At 40.9% G+C, this 15759-nt stretch overlaps 1 protein-coding gene across 3 annotated transcripts; it reads right to left on the reverse strand.

Moving 5' to 3' along the window:
* Positions 1-7882: 7882 nt before the first annotated feature.
* On the reverse strand, positions 7883-15229 carry LOC133124519 (MICOS complex subunit Mic27-like). 3 transcript variants are annotated; one of them, XM_061235792.1, is made up of 10 exons: positions 15162-15229; positions 13892-13993; positions 13189-13308; positions 12834-12888; positions 12646-12744; positions 11282-11373; positions 10916-11026; positions 9802-10381; positions 9177-9326; positions 7883-9005 (listed from the first exon to the last, which is right to left on the reverse strand). In XM_061235792.1, the coding sequence occupies exons 1-10, from the start codon at positions 15171-15173 to the stop codon at positions 8902-8904; spliced, it is 1425 nt and encodes a 474-aa protein (XP_061091776.1). In that variant the 5' UTR covers positions 15174-15229; the 3' UTR covers positions 7883-8901. The 3 variants fall into 3 exon arrangements, with proteins under 3 accessions (XP_061091776.1, XP_061091775.1, XP_061091777.1); XM_061235791.1 differs by having other exon boundaries at positions 9177-9380; XM_061235793.1 differs by lacking the exon at positions 9177-9326.
* Between the last annotated feature and the right edge of the window lie 530 nt (positions 15230-15759).

Consider the following 15759-nt stretch of genomic DNA (forward strand, 5'->3'; position numbering starts at 1 on the left):
TAGCATTTTGTTTATTTCTACTTAGCATTGAAAAGTGTTGTATGACAGAATATAAGTTTTGTTAAAGAAAAAAAATCTGAAAGATATCCATATCCTTATTCCTTTCAGATGGATTCATTTTCACTTATGTAATTTTTTTCTAGAATTTAAGACCTTTTGTGGGAAAAGACAACATTGATGGATTCCAAGTTTTTAGAGTCAAGGAAAAAAAGAGAACTTGGGCTTTTTATTATTTTTTTAATTTGATCAGACATGTTTGTGCAATACCTGATCTGTGACAAAGGTTTCATGATCCAAAGCACATGGTTCAAGTTCACCAACTTAATATTTTGTGAGCTCACTTTCAGTTGCTGCCTAAACAGTTAATTGTTAGCGTTTCTCAGAGGTAGCAATCAGTCAATATCTCACAAAAATAAGTTTGAGACTAAAAGCTTTAAGGTGGTTGAACACAGCCAACTGCTTTAAATACTGAGTGGGGATGTCATTGTGTGTTCTCTACAGCATAGTAAAACTCTAATTGCTCATTTAAGTTAAAAAGATTTAAACTAACTACACTCAGCGAACACTTAGTGAACACATTAGGTAGACCTGTGCACCAGCTTGTTAATGCAAATATTGTATCAGCCAATCATGTAGCAGCAACCAGACCAAATGTCAGAATAGGGAAGAATAGGGATCATCTAAGTGACTTTGGCCTTGGAATGATTGTCTGTGCCCGACAGGATGGTTTGAGTACATTGCAATAAGCTACAGCCACAGAATACCAATAAGTGAAAAAAAAATTCTAATAAATACCTAATAAAGTGCTCACTGAGTGTATATAAGAGTTAAATATACTCAATCTGAGTTTTTATAATGCTGTCTATTTTGTTGTTATCTGTTATTATGAACCTTGTACACAGAGAATGGCTTTTCCCAGGGATAGCACAAATCAAATCAAAGGAGTTGAATCACAAAGTTGCACAACATTTATTTTAGGACTGAAGAGTACAGTATGTGCACAACACACAGATGAAGATCTGTTGATGTGATAGAAGATCTCTTCTGAGATCCTGGGGTGGGGGTGGGGGGGGGGGGGATCCCAGTGCGCTTTCGCTAACACGTATGGTCTGAGCAGGGATGTAAGCGGTGGCTCACACCAACACACGGCACGTCTCTCCACAGGCGGCTCATTACATAGAAAAACCCCAGGCTACCATTTTCTCCTGCAACAAGATATGAACTCTATGTGATTTACACTGAAAATACTATCTCTGGACGCAGGATGTTTCATCCAGAACCCATGAAATTATTAACAGCAGAACTCAACGTAACATTGACTCCTGTGAATTTGCCTTGCAGTGGCAGCTTCTGCCTCAGGCCTACTTTACAATGCACTAACCAGAACTCCTACTGCGATACCAAGGGATGACATCACATGCCATGGCATAAGTTTGCACACACTGAACACTGTTATTCTCCAATGGCATGGATGCGGAATAGGAGAATATCTTTTAGTCTTAATCAGCGTTCGACTAAATTATTTGGTACCTTAGAAAGTTGAAATACACAAGGCCTGGATTCTATCGTTCGGCTTCCCACTACTCTCACGGAGAGGGAGAATTTGGCGGTTTATGAAGGAGGCCATTCAGAGGATGAGGGGTGTAATTTGAACCAGGCTTTAGTTGGCTATTAGAGGTACTCACCTTCAAGCTTTCACCCAGGCTGTTTTCATCGAACTGGGCAAGAGTAAACCTGGAGACGTGGCAAAAAGTTAAACAGGGCGTTACGCAACACAAAGCCCTGTGGCCAAAGATGCATACATAACAAAGCCAATCGCAAAAACATTGAGAACTAAAAGCAATGCTGGCACCACAACAGCTACAGCAGCAACTTATCCTTGTTGTGAAACAATTACATGGCCCAAGTCCATAGCTGTTCTAGCTGTTTCTCGACAATAATGAAGTCAAAGTTAATTCATTCATCTTCAGACTTGAGACTTGTCTGAACAAAGGCAGAAAAACATGAATTTTAGCGTCGCTTTTGCATAGCTGCACCCCTGGGTCCACACAGATCTGCCAAGAAGAGGCCCTGGCACACCTTGTCTGCGTTCTTTTTCACAGCAATAAGTGAGAAAATGAAGTCAAGACATATTCTCAAAGCTCTGAAATGACAAGGTTCTTCAGGGAAATTGCGGAGAAATCCATTTTTAGACGGTTTTCTTCCATGCGTAAATCTCTGCGCTTTTAATTTATTTTCTCAAATGTGACCACCCTGCAGGCTCACACCAGCCACAACATTCTCAACAAGTAAACAGCCTCATAGAATATACCAGAGTCATTCTGAAAAGAGTTTGTTTATTTTATCACACTGAATCCAAACCTGAAAACATTTAGGAGGATATATTGTGCTTCTTTATGGAACCTAAATAACAAGTTAAAGAATCAAAATATACAAGTGGCTGAACAAATATATAATACATAAACTCCTGGATTTCACGCCTTATGTTTCAAACAGGTTAGGTGTAAGGCCATGATATTTAATATGAATACATTTGGAACTAATTCCAGAGGGTGCCTTTATTTGGATAACTAAAAGTATAAAACTATTTTGCTCGCATTACATTCACATAAACAATCTTATTTTAGTTTAGTGTGCTGTACATTTCCCTCTGCAGTTACACAACGCGTGATTAATGTTTAGCTGGAGAAAAGTTCACATGTGCACGGCAGAACCTCCCAAGAGTCCAAGTGAACTTCCTATGGTGTGGACGTTCATTCCCTCTCCACAGTCGTAAAACCAGACAAACACACAGAAACATCCAAGCGATGGGATACTGAACTATATGTAAATAATACTCACCGACCAGACACTGACGTGTATGATTAAAATATTCACGCTCCATGTAGAGAGCTCACTAAGTGTGGCCTTCCTTCTTCTTCTTCCAGATATATTATCCAGTATTCATCCTCCAAATGAACGCAGAATTTCCGACATGGATATACATTATATATATATATAAGCTTGTGGATGCTTAGTGTTGGGGGTGAGCAATATAGCAGTAACCTGGCTGAAAAAAGTAAAACCATTTACAATGTTGCAGCAGCTGCTAAAACACAGCTAAAACACAGATGAGATCAGGGTGGCATGTCACAAAGCAGGAATACTGAGTAAGCTGAATGATTGCGCTTAGTGAAACCCGGAACCGCTCCTTTTTCTTCAGTCCACGTTCTTGATTTGGGAGGGTTCCGTCTTTTACTTGGTGCAGTCCAACAAACTCAGGAATCCCGCATGTTGAAACAGGACCCAGACCTTCAATGTCTCTGCTGTAAGCCCGGGCCTACAAGGGCGGCAAGTGCCTTTCTTCACCACTTGTGAGCCTTGTTTCTTCAACTTTGCATAGTTAAATATGTGAATGAATATGAGCAGTTCAAGAGTAACGGTTCCTTCAGATGTATATTTATCTAACTTTGTGATGTAGACATATTATAGGCAGTATGTGATGTAGGCAATATTTAAACACAAATTTCACCTTGTTGTGTATTGAGAGGAATCAAACAATCCGAGATGCCCTTCCCAATCATGAAGAGCATAGTGGACCTAGACACTAAATCCAACTGAGACAATTCCAGCGGAACACGTACGATGCCGCGGGGCGACGGGGGTCACTGCGGAGTCACACGAGAAGGGACCAGGAGCCAGCCTGCTTTTTCCCCGCTGAGTTTGGACATGAGGCATTCCTTATCGCCATTGGACGAGGTGGTCCATTACAGTCCCAGCAGTGCAGCTGACCCCCGCCCCCTGACAACATCTGTTTGCGTTTCCACATCCTCGCAAAGAGGCTCTGGATTTACTGTGGAGCCCGTCGAGCCGATCTACTGGGTACCCTTCGAACAGAGACGAAGGGCTCATGGGAATGAAACAGTAGAGGCTGTAAACTCCTAATGCTTGAACACATTTGCGGTTGTTTTCTGCCGCCCATCAGTGACAGATTCCGTGAGTATTTCACCGCAACTCATAAAAAGAGCATGTTGCAAGAAACATAATATGCCTAAGTGAGTATAAAATGAACACTAATCACAATTAATTTAGTAATCAACTGACTCGGAGGAGTGTGAATACTCGTCTGTGCTCTCCTTATGATAGTGGAGATTGCAGGAAAGAGTATGGGTTGTGACTACAATTCGTTTGTCTGAAAAAGTTACTTGCAATTGCATTGTGGGTAACTTTACTAGAACCGCTTACATAAGGCTGACATATCTACCGCTTATCACATGATGACATAACAGCTGATGTCAGTTCATGTCAAATAACATAACACTGTTATCGCATTTCTTGTGAAGTACCTGTCATAACAGTGGTCATAACACTTCGGCTCCAGCTAGCACTAGTACCTAAATTTGCCAACTGACATAATCTGTAATGTCAACACATGACATGACATCTGTCAGAACATTTGCCAAGAAAAAGTGGCGACAGTGTTATGTAATTTCACATGAACTGACATGAGTTATGTCATCTTGTAATAGCTATATCAAGTCTTACCGCGTTGTTCATTGAATAGATCATATATTTCCATAATCAAGGTTGCACTCCATTTCTTCAAAAAAAGCTATGTGGGTAGGATACATTATTTCTCTATATGTTCAATGGACAAATGCAAATGCACTGACTTTGAGTCACCACTGCTGGATTGGTGTTTGCATTCTTTCAAATGGTAGATAAGCAGTGCAGTTAAAAAGCATACATTCATATGGAAGTGTTTTCTGAGAGAAATGGAATTTATATGGAGTTGAAATATGTGAGTAGAACATTCTCAACGGATTATTCTAATGCTAAAACTGAAAGCCTACTCTTCAAAGGGTTGATGAATGTTTCATTGGTATTCAAAATGTACTGACATTTACTAATTACAGGCTTTCTTTAGCGCACTAAACAGCTCCTAATAGCTTGTTCAGTCAGTAATATATCTCTCCCCTTCCTTACCTGCCAATCTCACATGAGGACAAACTAAACCCAACTGTGAGCAGATATAACTGTGAGATTAGGTTCCTCTCCCCACCTTTGTCTTTGAAATGTAATTTTCCATTGCAACTAATGGATGCTAAATATACAGATGCAAGTTAAAATTGACAAAGTTTTAGAATTACAATCATATACAGCCAACTTTAATGTTTCACCTAACATATAAATAGTGGACAACCCAGCAAGACACCTGTCCCTCAGAAGCAGCTGCACCTCTCCTGCTCAAGTTCCACTAAACAACATACATCTTTGTGGTTTCCCTTCAACTGTCACCCTCATAGCCAGAATACTCAAGGCTAAAAATGCACACGGCAGGTCGGAATAAAAGCACAGCTGCAGACGTGCCTGTAAAACACTATTTATCTGCACTCGTGTCAAACAAGGCTTAGACTTTTCATCTCACACAGTACATTCAAATGAAGTCAGAACAGTCATTATTAAGCACTTCGTGACGCACACTATGCATTTACTCCCCTCAAATTGTGGCTAGGCAGACTCAGTGAAGTTACATAGAAACTACCATTACTTCTGTGTTATTTGTGGATTTGCTCCTCCCCCATTTCATTTTCCAACCTCCATTTTATGGATTCTGTTCTTATCCTCCACTTATGGTGTCCCCATGCTCCAATTACAGCCCTCTGGTTTACAAAGAGCTGTGTAGAGCTTAGAAATTCAGTAAATACATTCAGAAAAAAAGATCTGTGCTCAAAATCAAAGGGTTGAAAAAAGACTGCAACCCATTTCATTTTACAATGCATATAACTTTTTGGATTTGCCTATATGAAAATAGAGGCCCCAATTGGCAGTTCCTATCAAACTAGCCGGTATAACTAGCCTTGCAATGCTGGAGACTTAAAGTTCCGTCAGCATAATATCACTTACCACAATATGACAAAAAGAAAAAAAAAAAAAACTGCAGTGCAGTCCATATAGTTTTTGTTCTTTAGGATTTGTATTACAGGGCATTAAGTTGTAAACAAAAATGAATTTGAGGTTAAATTGCAGAATGTCAACTTTAATTCCAAGGTATTAACATCAATATTGGGTGATCCATGTAGAAATTATATCAATTTTTATACATAACCATCCCATTTCAGGACACCAAGAGTAATTGGGCTGTTTCTGATTAGTTGGGTGTATTCAATCGCTTCCTTGGTGCAGCTATAAGAAATATTTCAGTATCTAGTCTTGATTCTAGGATTTTGATTGCCTTTGGAGTCTGTTATTGACATGTGAATATGAGGACCAGAGTTGTGCCAATGACATTGAGGGACCATCTAAAAATGGATGTAATTCCTACATAGACTGCCCAATAGGGATGGAAATAGCCTCCGTCGGCACTTTAACCTCATATTCATTATCTAATTTTAAATCCAATTTGTGCTGGAGTACAGAGCCAAAAGAACAGAAATTGTACCTCTGTCTAAATACTTACGGACTGCACGGTATATTACTCTTTTTATTACAACTGGTAGCCTGTGGCCAGTTGGTGCATTGTTAGGAGAGGAGAAAGCACCAGCTTTCAAGTAAGGAAACCTGGCCTACTCGATCCTGTCCTTCCTGGCAATTTCATCCTCTACTGGGGATTATCAATCAGCTAATTACACAAGGCTCATAACTATGATGTCTAATATAGTGGCAGCCCATGCTCATCAGTAATGCTGACTGTATACTGACTGAACCACTCCAGGATAATTATACAGATCAGAACATTTACTCGTGCAGTCTGATACAGCTAAATCAGTTTTGCGCACCATCTTCCAGTAGAGTTTTGGAAGACATTTAAAATACTATAGCTAATAATCATAGATCTTCAGGGGCATGGCACCAAAAAAGCCATTAGTCCCATAACCAAAGAAACTACTCTTCTGTTGAAATGGGCAATTTAGTCTTCCAACATGCTAAGAGGCACTCTTGTGGTGACATTGGCTTCAAAATAATGCCCCCAGGCTTTGGAATAATTTGCTGAGATAATTATATTATGAGTCTTAAAGGAGTCTTTCTTTTTTTTTTTTTTTACTTGGACCCATTTTTTTATAACTATTACCATCATGCTGATTGATATTTAATATCTTTCTTTGCAGAGCTTTGGTCACCCAAAGCCTTGAAACAACCATAAAATAACCTCCCTCAAAATATTCCTTTATCAGTCCATTACCAGGTGTTTCAGTTGACAGACGACTTTTTTTAGTCTTAAGCATACATGGTTCTCAGTGAGAACTTAGGCAAGCCAGGAAGTGATGGTAGTGAACAACTCTACTGAGACATCCTGACATCCTGAATACAGCCTGCTACAGTACAAAACAAGTATTGAAAATAAAAGATTAGTATTGAGGTTAATCTACAAATGTGAGGAAAATCACATTTAGAAAGCATTGAATACCCCCCCATCAGACTGCAGTGGAGCGGTCATTGAAACTCCACAAAGATGTGACAAAATGATCAATACAGATCAGCATGGTGGAATTAGTTCAGAAAAAAGGGTGCAAGTAAAAGAAAATATGTAAAATGTAAATAGCATAAATACACTTTAACTTTATAGCATTTAATATTTAAAATGATCAATGCTCTTAGATTGCACTTAATATTGCTTCCAAGTTTTTTTTCCCCCAATTGGTGTTTATGGTTATATGTATTACTGAATGTTCTGTTCAGGTAGAATGATTTTAATTTTACTGTTCATAAATTTCACTGTACAGAATAAATGTTATCATCATTGTAGTCTCTGATACAGCAGGGCTGCAAAGTAAAAGTAACTGGACAATGAGTCTGAGTGTCTGGCGCCCTCTGCTGGAATAATTCAGCTGCCTAATAACTGGTGAAAGCACCAAAAAATTAATAAATGAAACGTTTCAAGAAAAGCACTCATCAGAACATAACATTTGAAAGATTGCTTTATTCACTATACCATTTGGCCTTTAAGGACATCACAAAGAAACTCAACAAAATTTAAGAACCATTTGAATACCAAATTCAAATCACGCTGAACAACTATGGACGAATTCAAGTGCATTTCTGTTAGGTAAATATAAATTAAAATTCACACAATGACAAATGCACAAGACAAATGCTTGAAAGGACATTTTGGCCTATCATTTGTACACTACAGATTACCAAGGGTGGTTGAGTGTTAAGTAGAAGAACTGAAGTCAGTTTGTTCGTGCATGTAGATCAGACCGCAGGTATAAACCCACACTGCCCCTTGCCCCATCCACAGAGACTCCGTTTGCCCTCGTCATAGAAAATAGACAGACCCCTTCTTCCAGCCCCAGACACAGGGAAACCAGCATATCCTAATTTCCTCTTACCTCTGGCTTCCTGTGATCATCACAGTTGATTCCCCACTCTCTCCCCAATTGGAAAAAGAGCTTACATAAAAAATAAAAAAAAAACAGCTGTAATCATAATCAAGAGGAAATGTATTGCATAGATCATTGATAAACTTCCTGACAGTGTATTGAAATTCTCACAGAAAAGTGGTTTGGCGACGAGGCTTGCGGCCTGCTCTGTGAAGTGTGGCCACGTTGAGATGATTGCAAGAATTTGTCGATGAAGACAGACCAGACCAGTTACCCAGGCGACTGGATGGTTCTGGATGGCTTCCCCAGTGCAGAGTGCTGACTCTGGGGAAGACGATGTTCCAGTTTGACTGCAAGGCAGTGATCTGTGGGCTAAAGAGTTTGTCAAATGCGGCCAGCTCAGGAATTAAAGTCACAAGGAGCGCATGAGCTGTTCCCAGGATAAAGCGCAAGGTTTGAACACCAAAGTGCCTGTCGCATACCCATACACCACACTGCTGTGTGACAGACCCAAATCCCATGATAGTGTACCTACAGCCACCACCATACGTCCAACCCCACCCCACCCCACCCCACTCCAGCGCCACTCCAGCGCCACTCAGCTGCGAGTGCTGTACAGGTCAGCGTCCTCCGGGCTGGACTGGCCGTGATCCAGCAGCTTCGGGTCTGGGGCAAACCGAGGCTTCTCTGCAACCTCTGTATCTGTATAGAGCCAAAATGCAGAGAAGGTTGAGAAGGAGAAAAGAAGTAGTGAGAGCAGCTTCTACTTAAAAATGACCACGTTGTCCAAACATCTTGGCAAACTAAGTTGGCGAGAGCTGGCGGGGTTGCAGGGGCAGCAGGGGAGGGAGGTCCCCTGGGGGGGTAGCTCACCAGCAGCAGGCTCCAAGGGAGCAGGGTCAGCCTCAGAGGGTGGGGAAGCAGGCTGCTCTACTGGAGCTGAAGCGGGGGCAGGGTCAGAAGCGGCAAGCAGCGGAGCGGTCTCCTCTACGGGGAGAGGGGCCTGTAGAGCAGGCTCCTCCACTGAGGGAGGGGGAGCAGGCACCAGAAGCGGGTCAGTGGGAGGAACATTTTGCTCTGGAGAGGAAGTGATAAAGCAGTTTTTTTACCATTTCATAAATTTAAAAAAGCTCTCCTTCCATGTCTGTTAATGTACAACAACAATGGGAAAACAACATCCTCCACTAAAAGCTTCATGGAGCAAAATTGGGGTACGTCATTACTAATAAACCCAAAGTGGACACAACGGTTATTAACATATGTTTTACAGACACCTAACCCAGCAGAAAGCCGCATTTGAGTAGGAATTAAGTTGACACTCTTATTCAGAGCGAGATACAAGATCAGAGTTCAAAATGTAGTGAAGTAACTCCGTAGAGCTCTATGGCCAAATATATCAGACTACAGCTCATGCCAGCCAGCCAGCTGAATCTATCCTTTGCACTTCATGATATACAAAGAGACACAGGCATCTGTGCGGTTCACTTGCTAGCCATACCTGTGGGGGTTTCCAAAGGGAGCTCTGCAGGAGGGGCGGTTTCCACTGGGGGCTCCACTGGGGGCTCGGCAGGAGCTGAGGTTTCTACTGGGGGCTCAGGAGGAGGAGAGGAGGGTTCCACTGGGGTTTCCGCAGGAGAGGAGGTTTCCACTGAGGGCTCCACAGGAGCAGGGGTTTCCACTGGGGGCTCCACAGGAGTAGGGGTTTCCACTGGGGGCTCCACAGGAGTAGGGGTTTCCACTGGGGGCTCCACAGGAGTAGGGGTTTCCACTGGGGGCTCCGGAGGAGGAGAGGATTCCACTGGGGGCTCCGCAAGAGGCTCTGGAGATGCCAGTTCAGGACTTGGTTCTGGGTCGGGAGATGGCTGGACCTCCGGGGTTGGGACTGGTGCCGCTTCCTCGGGTAGGGCAGACTCAGGAGGTGGAGGAACAGTATCCCCCTCTGGAGCAGGAATAGTGGGAGTTTCATCAGGGGGATGGGGTGACAGGGTAGGCTCGTCTGCAGGAGGTGGGGCTGGTTCAGCTTCAGGAACAGGCTTCGTTGCTGGCACTTCGGGTTCAGGGCTTGGCACAGGAATCGCCTTCAAGATCAAATTGCAGAGATACTTCCTTAGACATCCTCCCACAGAAAGGTCTTTACACATACCCCAACCAAATACTACGGATAAACCACAGATTCTGTCTAATATTACATCAAACAAGAATTTATTATAAAAACCAGACTGCAAATGCAATGTAATAAATCAAAATTAACTCTATCCACTGTGGCCCCCTAGTGGTGATTTCTCAACATTCAAATTTCTTCTCGCAGCTCAAATAAACTCCATGTCCTGCTGATATTTTCCTGAAGCGGGCCAAATAGTAGTAGTAGGGTGAACACAGAGCATATTTTCATTGGAAAATGTTTAATACCTCAGGAATTCAGAAGGGAGAGCGCCTCAGGACTCCCGCTTCAAACAGAGAGTACCTCAGGACTCCCGCTTCAAACAGAGAGTACCTCAGGACTCCCGCTTCTAACAGAGAGTACCTCAGGACTCCCGCTTCGAACAGAGAGTACCTCAGGACTCTCGCTTCTAACGGACATCACCTCAGGACTCCTTTCCAACTGAGCATACCTCAGGGCTTGCTGAGGGAATGATGACTTCTTTGGCAGGACTTGGTTTCCATAGAGAGGTCACTGAAGAGCTGGCCCACTGTGTGGCTGCATATGCCTGCTTCCCTGTCAGCTGGAGGGAGAGATGGAGAGAGCAACATAGAGATATAGATAGAGAAATATAGAGATAGAGCTAACAATATGGTGATAAGAGATATAAATGGGGAGAAGGCAAACATTGCTGGACTGAATAGCTGTTCTCGTCATTATGTGACATTATGGGACTGTAAACAGGCCAGTCCGTCAAATGAAAACCAAACACTATGGGTCAAAATGGGACAAAAGGGTGAGAGGTCAGCACAAAACAAAAGCAACCTTAAAGGCTTACCTTCAGTACCCCCACCGTTTGAACAGGATAACACACAGCCGTCCCCACAGTAGCCAGTCCCAGAGGCACACCCACCCTCTTCAAACGGGTTCCTAGCAAGAACAGAACAGTGGTACCCAATACCACATCAAGTCATTCACAACAATTTCACATATGGCAGTCAAATTCTAAATCATCAGCCTCTGTGTAATTACCTAGGTGCAAAACAAGGTGTGAGAAATGCATTTGGCTCCTTGGTTAGGCAAAAGGCCAAATGTTTTCTGCCAATACATGACATTCCCTGTTAAACTACAGCATCAAACAAAAACACCACTCAGAATCACATCATTTGTGAAATTTTGATTCAGACTGTGATAACTAGATTTGCTGTATGCATAGATTGCTATGGTACATTAATTACATTTGAATTATTTTATAATTTGTCAAAAAGTAATCATGGACCAAAAACACCTTCATATCACAACTTAAGATATTGTCTAAAAGCTAAAACATGCCTGCTCATAATTAGTTGCAATGGGTGGAAATTTCCCAGGTAACTTGGGAAATCTTCAAACTCATGACACCACATAAATCATATCACAATTAATCACAAATCAGTTATTCCTAATTCTGTACATAGGCCCACCTAATTTGCAGTCTAAATGGAAGGAAAGGATTAAAGCATATCACCCCATATTTTTTCAACATAGTGGTGCGTCTGTTCGAAGTGGACACACCAAAGGAGGCATAGTTGGTTATTTAGGATAATAAGCTTTTCCACTAACTTCCCTATTATATTCTACCTTTGTATTATCTGTTTTTTTCTGAACAGATGATAAGACTAGTGAAAGATGAATCTCTCTCTTCGAGATGTATAACTTAATTTATAAACTTTCAAAAATACTTGAAGAAATATTATTAAATATGTAAAGATTGGCTTAATGGGTAACAAGTACGTAGGGTGTAAAGGTAGAAAAAAAATCTGGGTAGAGTGTACCTCCATTTTGGCCCAGCCAATTACACATTTGATGTTTCATATTTCATAATATTTATTTTATGAACATACAGTTGAACTTATTGGAGATGGTGATAGTAATTGGTACCTTCAATCGGAACAAATTATTTAGAATGTAGAAATATTCTGCATGTAAATGCGGCAAGGGACTCCTAAAATAGGTCTGATACATAAACAAAGAAATACTTACACTAAAAGAAAAAATATTGTTTTAGTATAGATTCCCAAACTTTCCTCAAAATTCCCCAAATTCAATCAAAATTCCTCAAAAAGGGAATTCCTGGAACTATAAGAATCCTACTCATAATGCAGAAAGAGCAAAGTTAGTACAAGATAGAAGTGCTTGTATGACAGACAAGAACCCAGTTACCTTTTCTTGCTAGAATCAGGCCAGCTAATCCTGAAACGGTGATCACACTAACCCTGGGAAGAAAACCTGGTGGTGGGTCTTTCAGGTACTCGTAAGTATCTAGAAAAAAAAAGGACATAGGTTAAAGGTTGCTAAACAACTGCAAGGTTGCGACCTACATTTGGTTACAAACATTTTTCAGTTCTCACCGTGTCCAGCATGGTACAGATTCACAGCTCCTACTTTGATGGTAACACAGGCTTTCTGGTAAAAAATAATCAGACAATACTAAGATCAGTATTTTGAATACCTTCAGTCAGACTGACATTCAGCACTGATAATGTGGAAATTCAGTGCATTCATATTCAGTGCAAAATATATGATCGTTACATTCACAGGAGTACCCGGAAAAAAGCCACACAGGCTCGGGGAGAACAGGCAAACTCCAAACAGAATCCCAATCTGGATCTGAACCAAAGACCTTATTGCGATTAGGTGACAGTGTTATCCACTACACCACCATGCCTGTGTGTGACCTGCAGCGTGGGATTGTGGGACTGGTACCTTTATGGCCCTGATGTAGGGGAGCAGCCCCACCCGCACCACGCCCAGCCCGCTCTGCAGCAGACCAGCATCCTCCTCCACATATCGAAGCTGCGGCGGCAGGGGTGCGTATACTGAGAGCTGAGAAAAGCAGAGAGAGACAAATCAATAAAGAGCAAGAATGAGAAGGTACTAGAATGAGAGTGAATGAAGGAATTAACAGGAACGGGAAGAAAGAACAACCATTCGTTATTTAAAATGAGTTATTTTTGCTGTGGAGGCCCTTAAATAAAAGCTGATGATGTCCACTTTAACTACATGTGAATTGTTTGATTACAAATCTAAAATTGTGGTGCATGGAGCCGAATCAAGAACAAACTGTTTGTCCCAAACATTATGGACCTCAATTTATATAAAGTGCCCTCCATAACGTTTGGGACAAAGACATCTTTTTTCCTTCTGACGTGGTTAAAGTGCTGAATGTGAGGGTATTTTTATTGATCTATAAAATACACACAACTACACACTATTATATATGGAACCAGCCACAGTGACAAACCAAGCTTCAATAGGCTTAGAGAGGATTAGAGATCTAGAACATAATAATGTCATACACATTCACATTCAGGCATTTACCAGCATTGATTTAACCAATCTACAAAACAGTGCCCAATGTGTGATAATGACAATTCCAGTCCATTTACTTGCGTATCGGAATGCTCACCTCTTGAGGAGATAGTGGCTCCTCTGTTTTTGCTTCACTTATGGCATACACTCGAACAGAGGCAAATCCCAGAAGAGCTGGTAGTGCTGCCAACTTTGCTGTCTGTAGATAAAAAATAAATAAAAATAAATTATATCAACATTATGAGTTTCTATCAGTGTTTATACACAGCGGAATTATTGCCATGCTTAATGAGAATGAAGAAAAAAAGCAGCATATAATTAACAACACAGATAATAATCCATATTTTATGTTCAAGCATATAGGAAAACTATATACTTGTACTTCACAGCATTTACTCTCATGTTTAAATGCTTTTAAGTCTTATTTTTTCAGAAAACATCAGTGTCAAAATTATTGGCACCCCTAGGCCTAATAGTTATTGTAAATAAAATCAAAGTGAATTGACAATACAATTTTAATCTCGGTCAAAAGGAACTATACTGTCATTCCAGCACTTCCAGACTGTACAATGTACCGTGTTATTTTGGCTCTGTACTCCAGCACATTATGATTTGAAATGAAACAATGAATGCGAGGCCAACGTGCAGACTGTCACCTTTCTAAGTATTCACATTCATATTGAGTGAGCCTTGTAGGAATTACATCCTTTATAGGGGGGCAAATTTAATTAGAGATAACGGTCATCGGTTTTTTGTTTTTTTTGACGGGGGCGGGAGGTTAATCAGTAATGCGTCTACTCGAATAGCGTAATGTAGATGAAAGAAAACGTTTCGTAACATCAATTTATACGTTAGGCAAATTAATGTTGACACTAATTTTGTTATAGACGAATGCATTTAGGTCAGCAGTGTAATTTCTTTACTGCTTTCGTCAATGTCCCTAAGATGTGCAGCACACGTTGTTGGTCTTCTCATGTCAACTTGCCCTGTAGCCACAGAAGGAGTACGATAAGCTTCCACGCCCTAAGATATTTAGCGCAATGTAACCTAAGTGGACCTAGCTAATAGTCTTCAAAGTGAAGTCACGAATAGGCTACTACATGCTAGCTAGTTAGATTACTAGATCGAGTGTTAATTTAAGTTACTCCTTGTGTTCAGTCCAGTTAGCGTAGCGCTGTAATTGGCTAGCGTCTTATATAATGCGCCTTGAGTTCTTTTTCGGTAACTGCACGTCAAAATTCAAGCATTAAAACATAATATATTAACGGTACTAGTTGAGTTTAAAACAAATGATAAATAATTGCATGTGGATCGTAGATAGCGGCAAAAATGTAATTTATTTTGAATGAAATAGGCACAGCACTCACCTTGGAAGCCATGACCGCCCCTCCCACCACTCTTCAGCTACGGATAGGAAAGAAGGACTGAATTCCTTCAGCGCTTGTTTGTATGGCAAATTCGATAACGCCAATGTTTTCGAATTGGCCGAGTGTGAATGTGTGTGACTATGCTTCAGCCCAGTGTTTCCCAAACTTGGTTAATTATCCTCAGTCTTTTAATTGTTTACCTTTTCTTATGTAAATGTTTGCAAGATGGTGAAATGAGATAAGCACAATATGAACATGGTCGTTTTATTATTCATGCATTTGCAAATTACACCTAATTAAGAAAGATTAACAGCTTGTTAACATTTTAGATGGCAATTGTGATTTGAACGAAAACCACTATACAGAGGGGTACTCTAGGACCAAGTTTGGGAACCACTGCTTTAGCCAAACACTGTGACGTTTCATTTATGATGTTGATACAACGTTGCTGCAACATTATGGTTAAAACGTTATAGCAATGAGGTTGCTGCAACGGTGATGAAACATTAAGATATGATGTGTATTTAAGGGTGAAAATTAATTAATTAATTAATTCATTCATTATCCTAACCCGCTAACCCGCAGGGTCGCAGGGGGG

Source organism: Conger conger, chromosome 3 (assembly GCF_963514075.1).
Source record: "Conger conger chromosome 3, fConCon1.1, whole genome shotgun sequence".
Lineage (NCBI taxonomy): Eukaryota > Metazoa > Chordata > Actinopteri > Anguilliformes > Congridae > Conger > Conger conger.

What these genes read in the sequence shown, in the direction of transcription:
- LOC133124519 (XM_061235791.1), bottom strand. An exon ending in CCTACATCAGGGCCATAAAG is followed by an intron (nt 12,889 to 13,188) that starts GTACCAGTCCCA and finishes ATTTTTTACCAG; the next exon opens with AAAGCCTGTGTTACCATCAA. An exon ending in TTCCCTCAGCAAGCCCTGAG is followed by an intron (nt 10,382 to 10,915) that starts GTATGCTCAGTT and finishes TTGATCTTGAAG; the next exon opens with GCGATTCCTGTGCCAAGCCC.